This window comes from Orcinus orca, chromosome 18, assembly GCF_937001465.1.
Source record: "Orcinus orca chromosome 18, mOrcOrc1.1, whole genome shotgun sequence".
NCBI lineage: Eukaryota > Metazoa > Chordata > Mammalia > Artiodactyla > Delphinidae > Orcinus > Orcinus orca.
Window position 1 is genome coordinate 67,471,824 of NC_064576.1, and position 18,108 is coordinate 67,489,931.

At 32.6% G+C, this 18,108-nt stretch overlaps 1 protein-coding gene across 5 annotated transcripts in view; it reads right to left on the minus strand.

The window, feature by feature from the left end:
* NBEA (neurobeachin) overlaps positions 1-18,108 on the minus strand; it is a 629,334-nt gene that overhangs the window by 434,814 nt on the left and 176,412 nt on the right. For all 5 annotated transcript variants that reach the window (XM_049701354.1, XM_033410053.2, XM_049701353.1 and 2 more), the window contains exons 18-21: positions 10,569-10,677; positions 3,260-3,341; positions 2,882-3,005; positions 1,840-2,032 (exon numbers count right to left, since the gene is read on the minus strand). In XM_049701354.1, coding sequence (XP_049557311.1) covers positions 1,840-2,032; positions 2,882-3,005; positions 3,260-3,341; positions 10,569-10,677 — 508 coding nt within the window. The remainder of the gene's footprint in view (positions 1-1,839; positions 2,033-2,881; positions 3,006-3,259; positions 3,342-10,568; positions 10,678-18,108) is intronic.

The following is an 18,108-nucleotide window of genomic DNA, read 5'->3' on the forward strand; positions in this document are numbered from 1 at the left end:
TAATTGGAATAGCATCAAAATAGTCATATATGACTTATTATATGACTTGTCCAAAAACACAGGTAAACTAGCATTATTAAAGTTTTTTAAATAAAATTATATTTTCTTTTAGGTGAAGTATTTCAATGTTACCCTAGTTAATATGCCAGCTGAACTCCGATATATTCGGGTTATTTGAGCTAAAACAGAGAACTGGCTAATAATATACAATATCCAAAGTACTATTACTACATCATTTTTCTATGACTCATATGTGTGACTATTGCAACAAGTGAGGTAAAAAAAGACAACACATACCTATAAATATATAGTTATAAAATGTTAAAACTTTACAATTTTATCTTTATATAGGCTACTTTAGTTTGTTACTTTTATATAGGCTTGTTTAGGAATAATCAGTATATAGTTAGGAATAATCAATATATATTTATTGCACAAAGATTTGCAATGAGTTTCCCTATAAAATACTATTTTCAAATTTATTAGTGCAATGATAAAAGTGAGGTGCCAGGGCTTCCCTGGTGGCGCAGTGGTTGAGAGTCCGCCTGCCGATGCAGGGGACACGGGTTCGTGCCCCGGACCGGGAAGATCCCACATGCCGCAGAACAGCTAGGCCCGTGAGCCATGGCCAGGGAGCCTGCGCGTCCGGAGCCTGTGCCCCGCCACGGGAGAGCCCACAACAGTGAGAGGCCCGCGTACCGCAACAACAACAAAAAAAGTGAGGTGCCAATATATTATAAAATGTAAATTTGTAACAGACATAAAAGGTCTTTAAAATAAAAAAAGTTCAAAATCCTTCCTATAGACACATATGATATTGATATTTAAATGATACTATGACAGAATTTTAGGTTGAGGGACCTTTCTCTGAAGATTATCTTAATATAAAACCCCCTTATTTTACAGAAAAGGAAATCAAGTCCCAAAAGCAGGGTTGGTAAACTATGGTTCATGGGTCAAATCTGCTTATCACCTGTTTTGGTAAATAAAATTTTATTAGAACACAGCCATGTTCATTCTTTACATATTGTCTATGGCTATTTTCATACTGCATGAGTAGTTGCATCACAGGCTGTACAGCCCACAAAGTCTAAAATATTTACTATCTGCATCTTTAAAAACATTTTTCTGCACAAAAGGATTAAATGAGTTTCCTAATGCCACGAAACTGAATTGTGGCATAGACTGAATCAAAAACCAACAACTTCAGGCACACGTCCTTTTCCTATGACACCATAAGATATATTAACTCTGAATTTCCAGAATCTAAGGTGTACATACTCTAAATTTTAATTGACTACTTCCTTTTACCAAAAACCAGACCATATTTAAAATATAAACAAACATATAGATTCTTATCATTAAAAATAAAGATAATGCAATTAAAAACAACACTAAACTTAAATACTTTAAATGTATTTATTATTCATTTGGAAATAAAAAAAAGTTCTGATTACTTTAAAAAGGCTTAAAAAGTATATATAAGACTCCGTTTCATGAGTAAGAACCAGTAGGGATGTCTGGGTTAAAAGGCTCAGACGCCAGCTCTCAGATCTGCTAGAAAACGTATGTGTGTGTGTGGGGGGGGTGCCTCGAGTGTGTAAACTTACTAATTTATAAACCTGAAGTTTCAATTATAGGGTCCCTAAAATACTTCAAGCTTTAAAAGTGTATGAACCGAGAGAGAAAAACAAAAACAAGAACGGAAAAGAAAGAAAATTGGCATAAAGGAATCAGCCATAATGCAAGATGCCCACAAGATGGCACCAGATGAGTGTCTACAGGCATTTAATCCACAGCTGAAATCCTGATGATGTAAAATGTTAAATCCCTTGTTACCTTGGAATGGGCTATTGAGAGAGTATCCACCCAAACTCTCCAGCCTCCCCATTCATATTTGATTGCATGATACAAAAGAATCCGGAAGATATTGTAGACCATCTCCGTAATCTTCTGTTCCTCAGAATTTTTAGGATTGATATAGCCAAGAGAAAACATCCAATCCTGCCACACTGAACACTGCAATAAGCATCTAGTGAGGGGAAAAATCATTAAAAATTCCTAAATTATATTAGAATTTACTATTTTGAAGTTGAGATGAATAGTGAAAATATGATCTGACTTAGATAAAGCAACGTATACAGTCATTCTGCATATTTAATATTTAACCTGGAATGACTTTTCCCATTCTTCTACTTGGAAAAATCCATATTATCATTTAAAATTGCTCTCCCAACTCTCCTAGTGAGATTTAGATATTTTTTCGCTACTCCCTCATCACACGTAGCACTCACAAGGCACTTAACATATTAGAAATTAATCATCGCTTCACTGTTATCTTTCCAACTGAATTGCACTAAGACTGTACACCAAGACAATCTGTGCAGCACAGTGCTTTATACATGGCAGACATTCAATCAGTAGTTGTTAAATATAAGACTCATGCAGCAACCATGGCTTCATACTGTACCCCATGTCCTAGCTAACCAGCTTTAGAATGCATGACAATAATCAGTTATCAGACCAAGCTGAGAAAAGCATAGATGATCTCAGCAAATCCAACATCATTACATTTAAACTACTGTTGGTGGTAGACAGTTATCAGGAAAAGGGATGGTATATTTTAAATAAGGATTTTTGGATATTTATGTTTATATATACAGTTAAAATATAATAACCATAAAGTTAAATAAAATCATATAAAAATAAATAAAAGTATGCAGATTATATAAAAGAAACAAATGCCTTTTCTAATGATTGAAAGTATTTAGCAAAATAGGAAAGATTTGAAAATTTTTTCTTTGAAAGAGATTGAAAATAAAGGAGAGAAAATAAGATTAGTTAGGAAATAAAGTTTTGTTATAGTATTCAAACTGCTCACCTTCTATTCTCCCGGCTGTTACTGAAAAGTTTTATCATATCAGATAAAAACAAACGACGAACTTCCATCAGTTCTGCACTTGGTGTAGAGTTTTTTAACAAAGTTGCCACTACCTTAAGAATCACTGCAAATGAACAAAAAATTATAGGAAAGATTTATAACTACATCATATCTTCTGCTCAAAAAATATTTACTGATTTTCTACTAAATGCTTAGAACTATGGTAGGTGAGTTGTAAGTGTCATAAGTGAAACTATGTGAACACCATACCGACTGAGGTGGTTAGCAAAAGTTTTGAGTTAGTTTTGATTTATTTTCACATGTTACCATGTTACATGATACTACTGCATTACAATAAAGAATTGCTGGTTTGCTCACTTGGATTCTGAATTTTCACTGTAGAATCTGGCTCTGGATGTGGTTTGTGTACAACTTGAGTACATACTTGCTCTGTCAAAATCTGAAAGATGAAGAATTTGAATCTCATTTAGAAATAAATTATAATTGCAAATTATAGATATACAAAGACTCTGCAAAAAAAAAATGTCAATTTGTTCAAATCAAAAGAAGCATCTCTTCTAAGGGTCTTCTAGTGAATTCCATATACTTCTAAACTCTAATTCTATAGTCTTCAATTTTTTACAGATAAAGACAAAACCAGGACCAATACCTATAGAAGGAAAGATTAATTAGGAGCTCCAAGAATTAACTCTGTTTGAAATCACTTTTCAGTGTACATCTTTAATACTTTTAAGTTGTGACCTGTAAACATTTGACTGTTATTTCATCATTAATAAAAAAAAAAAACCTTAGAAAATCAGTAAGTAAGAAAATAATGTCTGAGCCTGGGTCCTAATAACTTCAAGTGAAGTGTGATATGGGAAAAATCTTTATAAAAAATGTGGCTCATTGTCATTTACCAATGAGTTTTTTTTTTTAAACTTCTTTCAAATAACAAAAAATGACAAAAGTTGACCAAATAAAGGAAAGACAGACTCTAAACCATTTACTAATTTTTCCACCAACACCCAGGCTCTATGAGTACAGGATTCTTATACATCTTTTTCACTGCTACATTCCTAGCAATTAGCAAAGTGCCTAACACACTGCCAGCAGTCAATAAACATTTGTTACATTTAAGAATGAATAACTTAATTATATATAAAATATAGATATATGACTCTTCACTGTATTTCAGGCTATATAGCCTGTGTTTACCTCTATTTTTCCATATATTAAAAAAATCCAATGAGATTATACTTAATAAAGATATCATTTTAAATTATGATTTAACTTCCTGTGTAGGTTAACATGCTAAGTTCTGAATGAAACTTTTTAAATAGTTTAACCGGGAGTAAGATACAAAAACTTTGAGGAAACTATAAAACTTAGTTGAGAGCTTAGTTGTACATAGCTACTTGTGAAAGTTGGGGATGGAGAGTAAATTAATCAAGAGACAGGTATGATCCTTTCAGATTAGAAAAAGATCATGACATCCAGCAGTGGCATTTTTCTTACCTTTCTGCTCAGACTTAAAAAAAAAAAAAAAAAAAGGACATTTACTTAGGTGTATTAAGAATGTATATCAAAAAGGTATTGACTTGAAATAAAAACTAACCTACTATTATTAAAATGATAAATATAGGGCACAAATACCCCTTTCTTCACTGCCATACTTTTACTGAAACAAACACTTCCTTGTTTAAACAGTGCCTCAGAATTTTCTGAACAGAGCACTAGAGACATGCACTACTCATCAGTTGGACCTGACAAAAGGGATAAAAATTTCTTTGAAAACCATATACCAAAGAACAATCGGTGGTTGGTATATGCCTACAAGGAGTTTTCACACCAATCTGTCCAAAAAGTCCTGGTGTAGACCTACAACCCAGTCAACAAGATCCCAAGAATTCTGGTTACAAATGCAGAGATTCAAAACAACTGCAGACAAGCTTGGAAAAGACTATGCCATACTCTTCCATGATACAGACCTGTCAAAACTTTTTCACCCCAAAAAGGAGAAAGCTCATTGTACAGAAAACAAAATTTATCTCAAAGAACCTTCAGTTTTATACTGTTGTCCTTTTAAACCCCTATTTGATCATCTAAGAATGAGGGTAATAACTGCCTTGCCTATCTGATAAAGCTGGTAGGAGGATCAAATAGGGCTCTATATGTAAAAGTGTTTTGAAAACTATATGTCATAGTTTATTTAAATATGAGTTTAATTACAAAAATATATTTAGAAATTCAATGCAGCATGTATTTATATGAACCAGTTATGTGCCAACATTCTGCTACATGTTTGAAATGGGAAACATAGTTGCTAGATAGAACTATATTTCCAGAAAAAATTATTTAATCAATATTGAGGAGACAGGCTCAAATCTGAATAAAGACACAGACCTACTAGAGAATGGACTTGAGGATATGGGGAGGGGGAAGGGTAAGCTGTGACAAAGTGAGAGAGTGGCATGGACATATACACACTACCAAACGTAAAATAGATAGCTAGTGGGAAGCAGCCGCATAGCACAGGGAGATCAGCTCGGTGCTTTGTGACCACCTGGAGGGGTGGGATAGGGAGGGTGGGAGGAAGGGAGACGCAAGAGGGAAGAGATATGGGAACATATGTATATGTATAACTGATTCACTTTGTTATAAAGCAGAAACTAACACACCATTGTAAAGCAATTATACTCCAATAAAGATATTTAAAAAAAAAAAAACCTATGTGAGTTTTAAAAGAGGGGGAGGGAAATAAATAAGACAAGGAGAGATGAATGTAGATGTAAACACTTAATGAAAGGATAGGATTCAAGATGGGCCATGAAGTTTGACTGGACTTGGTTAGAGACATGCATAGGAAATTAACCCTGCCCCCGCACCATAACAAAATAGGATGGAGGGTTCAGAGCCAGATACGGACATGAAATCCAATGTGTATTTAACCCTTATAACACATCTCAATTCACACAAGCTCAATAGCCAAATGTGACTAGTGGCTATCATATTGGACAGGGCTGGGAAACAATGAATTAAATCATGGAGGTAACTTGATAAATATGCTATTTATGGACACAGATCTGAGTCCAGCATTATACATTTAAACATTATTTTATAAATGGTATTATCTCATAATTCATGGGTCACAGAAAGACTTTAGGCTTAAGCAGGAGCTACTGGAGCTTCCTCTCTGACCTACTGACTTCCCGGACTTATCAAGCATAAATCATTTTGGATTAGTAGGCTCGACTTACGAGACAGGAATAGTACTGGTTTACTTCTTAAAATGGCAAACTATTAACCCCACTGTTACATCCAACTGCCGCTATAGATATTCAGGGGGTCAGAAAACCTTTGTATTTATACAGTTTGGACAAGCTCTACTACTTTTTTGACTCTTGGTTTCTTTATCTGTGAAAAGAATGTTTGAATAAGATGATATTTAACATACTACCTACACATAAGATTCTATAATTTTGAAAAAAAAGTTTTATTATGAGATACTTAAAGGTTTTAAAGTTACTACCCCTTTGTAAAAAAACTGTGTCCAGTAATGTTATACCCTTACCGAAAAAGATAAAGTAAAAAATATACATTAAAAAAATCAGTTCATTATTTCCATGGGAAACAGCTCCTCAGATGACAAGATCCCATACCTGACTGCCTCTGTCTACGGTAAGTGTTGAACTGAATTATAGGAATAGTATGTAAAGAGAAATAGTAAATCCAAACCTACAAAGTAAAATTAATATCACAATATTTTAAAAAAGCATTGGACCAATAATCATATATTGTTGTTCAGACAGATCTACAAGTATATTAAATAGAAAAATCTAGTTTTGTCTTTAGGGGACATATTCTACAATCTAACAAAAAATTTTAAGTGTATTAGGAAGTGCTACAAATCATTAAGAAAACATAATAATCCATAATTTAGAGATGGAGTAACAAAGTAAAAATAAAGCAAATAAAATGTAAGATACAAATTTTACAAATATTATAATTCTCAAAAAAATATTTGTATAAAGAATAGCCTTGAGTAATTTCAAAGAGGATTCATTAAAGCCAACTCATTTCATTATATGATCTATAAGAATAAATTCACCTCAGGAAACTAGGAGATAGGGATGTTTTTTCAATTAAATTTTTGTTTTTAGAATAATTTAAATAGATTTTTAGATCTTCAAAGCTTATGCAATGTTGTCTGACATATCCTGCTAAAAACTCTAAATTACTTTGTCCTTTAATATTTACTGTTTATTTTATCATAGGCATCTTATCAGATTTAGAATTTTAAAGATCACAGTGACATAATCTTTACGATAACTGAACTTCCAAACACTTTGTGAAAACCACACATTCTAAAATATCATTTATCAATTCGGTAGGTTTGACAGAGTTCTTTATTATTTCTGTACTTGATTTTATACCTTTCTACAGTTGTAGTAATATGTGTTCTGATACGATGCTTGGAGTTAAGGTAATTTCCTCAAACCAAAAGAGAAAATGAAGATAAAATGAGCTTTCAAACTGCAGATTATCAACCAACTAAGTCTTGCTAGGAGTACAGGCCTTGGTTGATGTTCACATAGTAAATCAAACTCAAGTTAGTTGAGTTTTCTTTCTTTACTTAAATTTCACTTACTATTTGATGAGAATTTAAGTCGAACCTATCACTTGAGTTTTCATTTTTTTTGGGGGGCTGGGGGGTCATTGGGGATGAGTTTTAAGTTTTTTACAACCAGATGCCACTCTCCAAAATGATGCAATCTTTAAACTTTGGTGATCTAGAATCAGTCATCCACCATCCTGTCACTGATATTACAATTTGATTTGTTAGTAGTAGTAAACCATCTGTTGAAGTCCTTTTCTACTTTTTTGTGGAATCAACAGTGCTAAACAATCATACCGCAACCATGTTTCTTTTTTGACCTTTTGTACACTTAACTTTTCTTTTTAGAGTATCATACTTAACTCAGGGCCCTTCATTCCAATGAACTATGATTATTTTTCTACTTTGAAAGCCTACATTATTGCCAAATTGGTCAGATGGAGGCCCTGAAAGTTAGTTCCTTCATTATTTCCAAATCTCTGCAACATCCAATATCCAACATCCAGTATCAGAAGATCCTGACTTTCTCCACCTAAGTTATGGAATCAGAGATAAAATCCGGACACTAAGAGAGTGCCGATGAATACAGATGGTAGTACAGATGCTGCTGCACTTGCTGTTGAGCCACTTTTCAGGAAGACGAGTAGAATTACATATGCATGTATATATACATGGGACATTTTATTTTAAGGTTACAAGCACATGATGATCTTTCCAATTCAACATATAATGTTATGTGGAACTTTTATTTTAATGTAAGGTTTCATTGACTACAAAGACTTTCTACTCTATTAACACTAATAGGTCAAAACAAGCAAGGGTCAGAAATTTGTGGAGGAAAGAGAATGATTAAAAAACATATACAGGCATTATTGACCAGAGCAATTAGTAGGTAAGAAAACCAAGGTAAAGATACAAGTTAAACCAAGAGGGAAGAGATACGGGGATATATGTATATGTATAACTGATTCACTTTGTTATAAAGCAGAAACTAACACACCATTGTAAAGCAATTATACTCCAATAAGAACGTTTTTTAAAAAAAAGATACAAGTTAATCAGTATTTGACACTAAGATTCTGATATTGCAGCAAAGTTTTGATTCAGAGGAGGACTTTAATACTGTCAACTGAAGGTAGATTCTGATATTTTTTGCCTTATGTACATATACTATGAGAAATGCCTATTTTATGACCATTTATTAGTGGTATGACATAGAGCAAATTATTTAACCTGTGAGCCTCAGTGTGTCTGTTTAAAAAGGCAATAAAAATACCAGCTTCATAGCAATATTGTAAGGATTTGAGATAATGTATGTAAAGTACTTACCAAGGGGATTATGATAGGAAGTACTCAAAAAAGGCAGTTACTATTATTAGGGAAATATAATAATATCAGAATAAAGATGCTCTGCATACGATAGGCCTTTCTATTAGTGCTTATTCAGTTCTGTAGGCAAAATATTGGAGCAATATTAAAATATTACTATAATTTTAAAAAAGCAGCACTCTTGAGCGTAAAGTTTACAAATCATGTAATTTGAAGAATGACTGACACAAAGTAGGAAAATTAAGCTTAGATGAAAAAGACAAAGTAGCCAAAAGTTTACAAATCATGTAATTTGAAGAATGACTGACACAAAGTAGGAAAATTAAGCTTAGATGAAAAAGACAAAGTAGCCTTATTTAAAGGGCAACAACTCTTAAATTTACTGATGAGAATATAAAACCAGAGGTAAAAAAATTATGCCCTGTAGGTCAAATCCAGCCTACCATTTTGTAAGTACAGTTTTATTAGACAGCCACACTCATCTGATTCATATTTTCTATGGCTACTTCTGAGCCACAACTGCAGAGCTGAGTAGTTGCAACAGAGAGCGTATATAGCCTGCTACTATAAACTGAATGTTTGTTGTGCCCCCCAAAATTCATATATTGAAACTTACATTTGCTATGGCTTTTAGCACAACTAGAGTCTCCTTGTATTAACAGTCACAATGTTTTGCTATCTACATCTATAACAAAATAACCCATGCTCCACTATATGTTAAAGTGTGAGATGTGAAGTCCACTTTTCTCTTGTTTTGACATGATGGATATACACTGTTATTAAAAAAAATATATTAGGTTGGGCAATACAGGTGGTACGTGAAACACTGTCCAGTTACTGCATTGTACCGAGCTCAATGTAAAGATGACAAACGTTCTCTGTTGCAAGTACTCAACTCAGCTACTATAATGCAAAAGCAGCCATTGGCAATATGTAAGGGAATGAGCATGGCTATGTTCCTACAGAACTATTTATGGACACTGAAATCTAAATTTCATATAAGGCTTACATGTCATACATTATTTTTCTTTCGATTACTTTCAACCATTTAAAAACATAAAACAATCCTTAGCTCAAGGCCCTACAAAGACAGGTGCTTATAGTTTGCTAATCTTTGCACTAGAGAAAAGAAGTAGGACCTCTGAAAATTAGCTGCAGGAAAGTAAAATGAAGGTTAATATAAGAGAATATTCCTAATATTTTACTGGTATTTAAAATGAGGCAGTACACACATTTCACAGAAAATAATGAACCCAATTTGTATGGCCATCTGTTAGAAATAAAGAAAAGGATTTCTGAATTGAGATGATGGGATCTAAAGTTTCTCCAGATACCATTTTTACAAATAATTCTTACCTACATTTTATCCCAGTCTCAACTCTAGGTTAATGTTAGTAGTTGCTACATATCAGAGACAGAGAGGGAAAAGCGGGGAGGGTTAGGGGAGGGAAAGAATGAATAAATAATGCATAATGGGTGTGATTTATGTGAGAAAAACTGTGCAAAGCCCATCAGCCAACCCATACTCAAAGAAAATGCCTAGGCCCAACATAAGAAGATTGGCAACTAAATGTACATGGATATGTTTTAAACAAAAATTTTAAAACATAAGTATGTGTTCATCTTTTTTTTTTTTTAAGGATTCCTGCCTTTTAGATTAACTGACCAACTGCTATTCCAATCACAGAGGGTTTCCACTGCATACATTTAAAATTAGCATCACACATTTTAAGTTTTTACCTCATAAAGTGTGTTGTACGTGGTGACAGTCACAGTGTTTGTATGCAACATCAGCCTCTCTCCAAGAAGAGTAAAAAGACTGTGGGTATGCATAATTTCAACTTTTCTCCTGGAGAAACAGGGGCAAAAAAAAAATCATACTAGGAAACACACTGGATTTTCTAATCATATGATGTTAGGATAAGCAGTAAAATCTATAAGCAGATATAGAATTACATAAGTAATGTTTACTAACTTCCATCTACTAAATCACAGTTTATAGCATAGCTGTCTTCTAAAATACCAAGACTACTATTTAAACACTTCTCAAAATGTCCGCGCAAACTAAAACGTTAAGTGTACAAATTATAAAACAGTGTATAAATGTTGACAGCTATAATTTTCAAATTTCTAATAGCTATTTAGGAGTTATTTTCTTAGGTTAAATTATTAGTTTCCCTTAACACAGAGACAACAGAATTTTCAAATCCTTTCTGTCCAAAGTCTATGAAATAATCTATGTAAAACTTTAATAACAAAAATTTATAAGTATGGTTAAAATTGAATAGAAAGCAAAATAATTCGACAGAAGTAAAGGGAACTCATTACTGCTTGTATCTGTGGCTCATTTAACTGTTGACCCATTTAACTGCTCCCCTACCAAATCCATACTTAGAATAGAAAGCTCTATTAAAGTCCTCCTGGAACACTTAGCTCTAGCCCAGGGAATTACTACATGCCTTTCATTCATGTCACTTTCTTAGAAGTCAAGATCTGGAACTTCTTGGCCCCCAACGCTCAGTATTTCATTTCTTACCTTGATTTTCTATCGTTCCCTGTGTGGATCTGGCAACTATAACACAAACTGACTAGGTAATCACCGAACTTTTGTTCCTTTCTTCCTGAGCCCCCAGCTATACTATAATTCCACCCTCTCTTACAGCTATGTGTGGCCACTGAGTTCTAGCCAATGGAACCCGAGAAGAAAAGTTGTGGATCATTTTTAGGCCTGGGCTACAGAAAAAACACTCATGTACTCTTCCATGCTCTTCCTCAAGGCAGCAACACAGGAGCCTTACGATGAAGACACAGAGGTACTAGATGAAAGAAGCAGCCTGGGTCTCTAAAGCACAGCTTGAAGAAAATCAACTGCTGAGGATACCCATTTGGATTTTAAGTGAATAAGAAAGAAACTACTAGTTTGGTAAGTTACTAAAACTTCACTGTTTGTTACAGGAGTTATTGCTACCTTAATTAATGCACGAATCAAATAATGAACCATTTATCTGGGCACCACTCACCTGGAAATCCTCTCTTCTAACATCAGCCTTCAAGCTTCACACTGCACAACAAAAGAGGCAGGACAGCTATTTCCCCTCACCCAATCCTCCTCAGCCCAGAGAAGGAAACAGCAATTACCTAAATCCAAAAGGAAGCTAGGGCAAGTGTCTAATGGCTGAGTTTGTAAAACACTTAAGACTGGGAAAAGTCAAATGGTCATTAAAAAACAAAAAATAACAGGACAGATGGATATTTTGGGATTATGAAGGGGAAGGCTTTAGTCTCTTCCAACTCAAGCCACACCTAAGGAAAGGAAGCCTGACACTTTCATTTGCTCCCAATCAAGAAAAACAAATGCCAATGTATATCTCTTGATATATCTCTTTGATAAACAGAGCTGGTAAAAGTCATTTAAATTAGGCTATCTGGAATTTAGAGTAATTTCTTAACTGGGACACCATAATTTCAACTACTAAAGAAATTCATGCTCTCTTGACTACCTCCTCCAAAGTAAATGTTTACAGAGCAGCTTAATTCTACCTCTTAGGGGGACTTGAAGAATACTGCACATACCAGGAAAAAGATGAGTCAGCTTCCTCTTGCAGTTTTCTTTGAAACAATGCTCACCAATAAATGCTGTCTCACAGCAATCAAGAGATAGCCAAAAGTGGCATCCATCATTTCAGGCATAAAATGGGCATGCTGGCCCTGTACATCACATGATTTTGTTTCCCAGAGGACCTCTAATGAAAGACCCAGCTCTATGTATTCAGTTCAGAAAGGCTTCACGAGGGTATGTATTTGAGAAACTAACAACTTGAACCTGTTTAACTTTAAGATCTAAATAGACTTCAGACTTTAGTGCCTAGCTGCTTTACCTTTTCAATTTTATAGGATTTCTGCCCACTTGGATTGAGTGCAATCTATTTTTTTAAAAGAGTAACCTTTTAATCTCATACAAATTACACATTTATTAGCTTACTAACCATTCCATTAAAAACACACCCCAATTTCCTTCTTCACAAAACAAGTATTTTGGGGGGGATGACCAAAAAATACTTCTTGTAACAAATTCAGAGAATATGTTGGAACAGGACACAGTAAAAAAAATAAAACGCATAATTCTATAACCCAGAGATAATCATTATAAATATCAGTTGATGTTCTTTCAGACTAATTACGTTGCACATAGTATATGATAGACAGATATAGATGATATCAATACAATGGAAATAATTCTACATAAGATAATTTGTAGCTTGTCACCTATAAAACAACATATTGTGTCTTAAAATTTCAGCTATTAAATATAGTTTATAACTAGAATGTAGCATAATTTATCCATTCACTACTGTTGGCCGTTTATGTTATGTTCAAATTTTTTTCTACCATAAACAAAACTTTGTCCTTTTACATAAATCCTTCGGCATGATCATTTCCTCAGGATAAATTCTTGTAATGAAAATTATAAGGTTAAAACTTTTAAGTTTAATTTTATTTTATGAGACTTTGAAGTTTGTGACCTCCAAAAATATGTACATTCATACTCCAACATCAAGGTACAAATTACCAGCAGTTTCACCAATCCTCTGTATTATAATAATAATAAAACAGTCAAATGCAAAAATTAGGGCTTGGGGAGAAAAGATGAGAGAGGAAGCATGGTTTGGGGTAAGACTCCAATTCATAAATTAAACAGTTTTTTGCTGCTAATTATTGAATAATTCACATTTTAATAATGTTCCTCATATCTAAACATACATACATTAGCATGTGTACCTGGGGTTTCTATTCACCTCTTTTTTTAGCTCATTCCTTAGTATAAGGTCTACTAGACTTATCACAATACACACTCATTATACTTATTTTTTAATCTTTCACTGACTTTTTACTTGTTTGTTCACCTGAGTTAGCTTTACAACAATTTTTGAAATTTTTTAAAGAAAACTTGGAATTTTTATCAAAACTGCATTAGGTTTATAAGTTCAGTTCATTACAAATCTAATTGAGTCTTTCAATTAAGCTACGTGGTGTAGCTCTTCCTTACTGCAGCTGTTAAATTTTTTCATGATTTTCAGGAAATACATTAAAATATTATTTACATTTTCAATTTCCTTTCTAATAAACTGAAAGTAAGATCATTTTAGGCTACTATTCTATATATTATTCTATAGTTAAGAATCATTAGTTATTCTAACAATGGACACTATTATACTTTTCAAACTCCTTTAATCTATCAGGAGAACTGTAAAATTTTTTGAGGTTTTAACCTAAATTTCTTTAGCCTTTTACTTTGAGGTTAAAAATGGATAAGCTATAGGAACTCAATAATACGTGCATCTGTCGGTGTTTATGAGAAATTGTATCAAAACACAACTATGAACTAAAGGACCATAGCATGGTTCTGTTGAAATATCAGATAGTGATTTCTAGTGAAGCAAAACAGGATTACGTTCTGTGCACCTGTACTTTTACCTTGTTTATTAGTGATCTTACTCTTCCCACCTTTTATTTGATGCAAGAAGTAGTATGTATTTGTACAGAAAACCCAAAAAATAAGTATTTAAAAATATTTGTAGCAAAATGATGTTATTACCAAGGACTAGAAGTGAACATCTTGTATGTTGTCATAACATATTTTCTTATAATTACTATAATCTGGCCTATACTTCTGAAGGCCCCTCTTCATTCCCAAATTTTTCCATTTTATATTACAAGATATGAAAAAGTTTTATCCATTTTATTGATTCCTTCAATAAAATCACTCTTGTAGTCAGTGATCCCTTCAACAGTTTTTGTTTTATTTTCTTTCTTGATGCTAGTCTTCATCTTTATTAATTTGTACTTCCTAGCTTACTCTGCTGTCCTTTAATCAATGCTGCAATATGAGTATACATTCCTATCATTATCTTTATTCTTCAATATTGGACATATTTACTTCTGAGTATGTTTTTGCTATGATGAATAGATAATTTTAAAGAACTTATTTTCATTTTTTTATCTTCTCTTCACTAGCAGGTTTTTGGGAACGTTTCTTAATTTCTAAATAGTTGAAATTTTTTTTTTGCTCAATTTTTTTTTAATTTCTAATTTTATTACCTTACGGTCAGAAAATGGTGCCAGTAAAATCTCTACTGTGTCCACATTGTTTACTTTATGGTCAAGGACATGATTTTTTATTTTAGTAAATATCCTATAGCCATAAAGTATATTTTCAAAGCATATAAGACTGAACATATATCTACTGAGTCAAGTTTCATGAATATATACTCAATTTCTCTATATCTTTATATGTTATCTATTCAATTGGCCCCATTCTGAAGAAGAAATACTGTCTAGACTATTGTTTCTTATCAATTACTTATAGCATCTCTAATGGTTTTCCTTACATATTTGAAGGCAACATTTGATGCTTTGAGGCTTATGACCATAACATCATCTACTTAAACTGTGCCTTTCATCAATGTATAATGTCTTCTAATGTTTTGTTTTGAACTTTTGTTTTGAACTTCAAGTTCAACTGATTCTATTTTGTGCTTTCAGATCACATCTGATTTCTATAATGCCAACGAAGTTCTGAATTCTTTTTCTGTTATCCCTTTCCTTACCCATTTATTTTTTTAACATCTGATTTTTTAAAAAGAAAGGAAATCATATAATAAATACTCATGTAGCCACCATTACTACAACTTAAGAAATAAAGTATTAAAAATAAGCACTTCTAGGTACCTGTCCATGAGCCCATCCTTTTCATCACTATGTTTTGGGGTAAATGATATCATGTATTTGCTTTTATATAGCCATGCATGTCTTTATACTTTTATTAGATATGTACCTATTCCTAAACTATTTATTATTTTATTTTTTCATATTTTTGAAGTTTAGATAAATGATATCACTACTATACATCCTTCTACAACCTGCTTTATTGCTTCATGTTAGGTTTATGAAAGTTAACTTTTGTTAGTTCATTTTCAAAGCTGAATATATCCAATTGTATGAATATACCTAAATTCATTTCTGTTATCCTACTGATATTCTTTTATGTTGTTTCCAACTTTTCATTATTACCAATGATGTTACACTGAACATTTGTGCACATACATGAATGTCTCCATGTCACAGAGACAATTAATAATTAGTCATAGAGTAGCTTCATCTTTTTGAAAATTCTCAAATTGTTCCCCAATGTGATTGTAACAATTATACAACTCCACCAGTGATCTGAAAGTCTCTTATGCATATCCTTGCCAACACCTGATACTGTCAAAAATGTTAAAGCTTATCATCCTAGTGGGTATTAAAGGTAACTTTTAAATTTTGTACTTTTGATTGCTACCAAAGTCGAGTATCTTTCCATATGCTTATTAGCCAAATCAAGTTTGCTCTTCAGTGAACTGTTTATATTCTTCATTCTCCTAATGGTTTTTCTTTTTCTTATTCGTTTGCATGATTTTTCATAGGGTCAGGATACAAACCCACTGTATTACAAATAAACTGCAAATATCATTTTTCACTTTGTGGCTCATCTTTTCACTTTTTATGGTTTTAAAACATGTTATATTTTAATGATCATATTTATCAACTTTTTCCTAGATGATTTATGTATGTTTACTTAGTAGTTTACAAACCCTTCCTTAATCCAAGGCAATAACACTATTATTCTACATTTGCTAAGAGCTTTAAATTTTGCTTTGCAAGTTTTTATTAGCTTTATAGAGGTATAATATACACACCATAAAATCTACAAATTTTATAAGTGTACAAGCCAGTGCTTTCTTAAAGACCTTATAGAGTCATGCAATCATCACTACTATCCAGTTTTAGAACATCTTCATCACCCTAAAAAGTTCCCTTGTGCCCACCTGCAGGCAATCCCCACTTCCATCACTAGCCCCATGTGACCACCAACCTGCATTCTGGATATTTCATATAAATGGAATCATACAATATATAGTCTTTTGCATCTGGCTTCCTTCATTTAGCATAATGTTTTTAGGAACTCATTCATGTCATAGTATGCATCAGTAATTCATTTCCTTTCAATTGTGCAATAGTATTCCGTTGTATGGGCATATGATATGTCATTTATTTATTCACCAATTGGTGGAATTTGCAATAGTCTCCAGTTTTTGCCTATTATGAATAACGGTACCAAGAACATTCATGCACAAGTCTAGATGTGAACATATGATCTCATCTTTCCTGAGCAGACACCTAAATATAGAAATATTGTATATAAGTGCTATATTTTTTAAGAAATTAGAAAACCCTATTGGAACGCGGCTGGAGAATCTTACATTCCCAACAGCAATGCATTAGGATTCAATAAATTGTTATGTGTTGTGGTTTTGCTTTTATTCAAATCAAATTATTTTCTATCTTTCTTTGTGATTTCTTTTTAGAGCCATTTAGAAGTGTGCTATTTACTCTATCTAGAAATTTCTCAAATCTTTTTTGTTGATTTCTAATTTAATTTTGTTGTAGTCAAAGAACACAGTTTGTTTGACCTCAATTCTTTTAGATTTACTGAAACTTGTTTTATGTACTACAGCCCAACCTATATTATATTCTGAAGAATGTTGCAAATGAAGCTTGAAAACAATTCTGCTGTCTTTAGGTACAGTGTCCTATAAATGTCATTATATTATTCAACATGGTTGAACAGGAGTGGTGAAAACAGGTTTTGATTAATTGTTAGTTATGCAAAGGATTATTTCTAACATTTGACCACTAAATAGGTCTGTATTAAGTTTTGGGTAGATATATGTTATCAGGTAAAATAAATCATTTTATATTCGTGGCTTCCTAAGAATTTTTATGATGAATGCGTAATTAATTTTACAAAAAGTTTTTTGTACCATTATTATGATTATATAGCTATTCTGTAATTTGTTAATAAGTAGACCATATTAAAAGATATCCTAATGTTAAAGTACTCTTACATTCAGCATAACATTTAGAATCTAGGGGAAAAAAGACAAAACATATTACTTCATTTACTGTAATATTTAGAGCTGTAAGTTGCCTCCAATACCACTTAGGCCAACTCTCAAAAGTATAAATATGCAAACATTTTAATATCTTTTGATTCTAAGTATTTTATTATCTGCACAATGATGTCATGTTATGGTTATTTAAAATATGTATATTCCCATTTTCTTAGTTTGATTTTTATCACTGGTTTCTTGTTTAATCACACTGTGGGTGAGAAGTCATCTATATGATAATAATTTATTTAAATTTATGGAGTCAATTTTTATGGCCTCATTTGAATAGT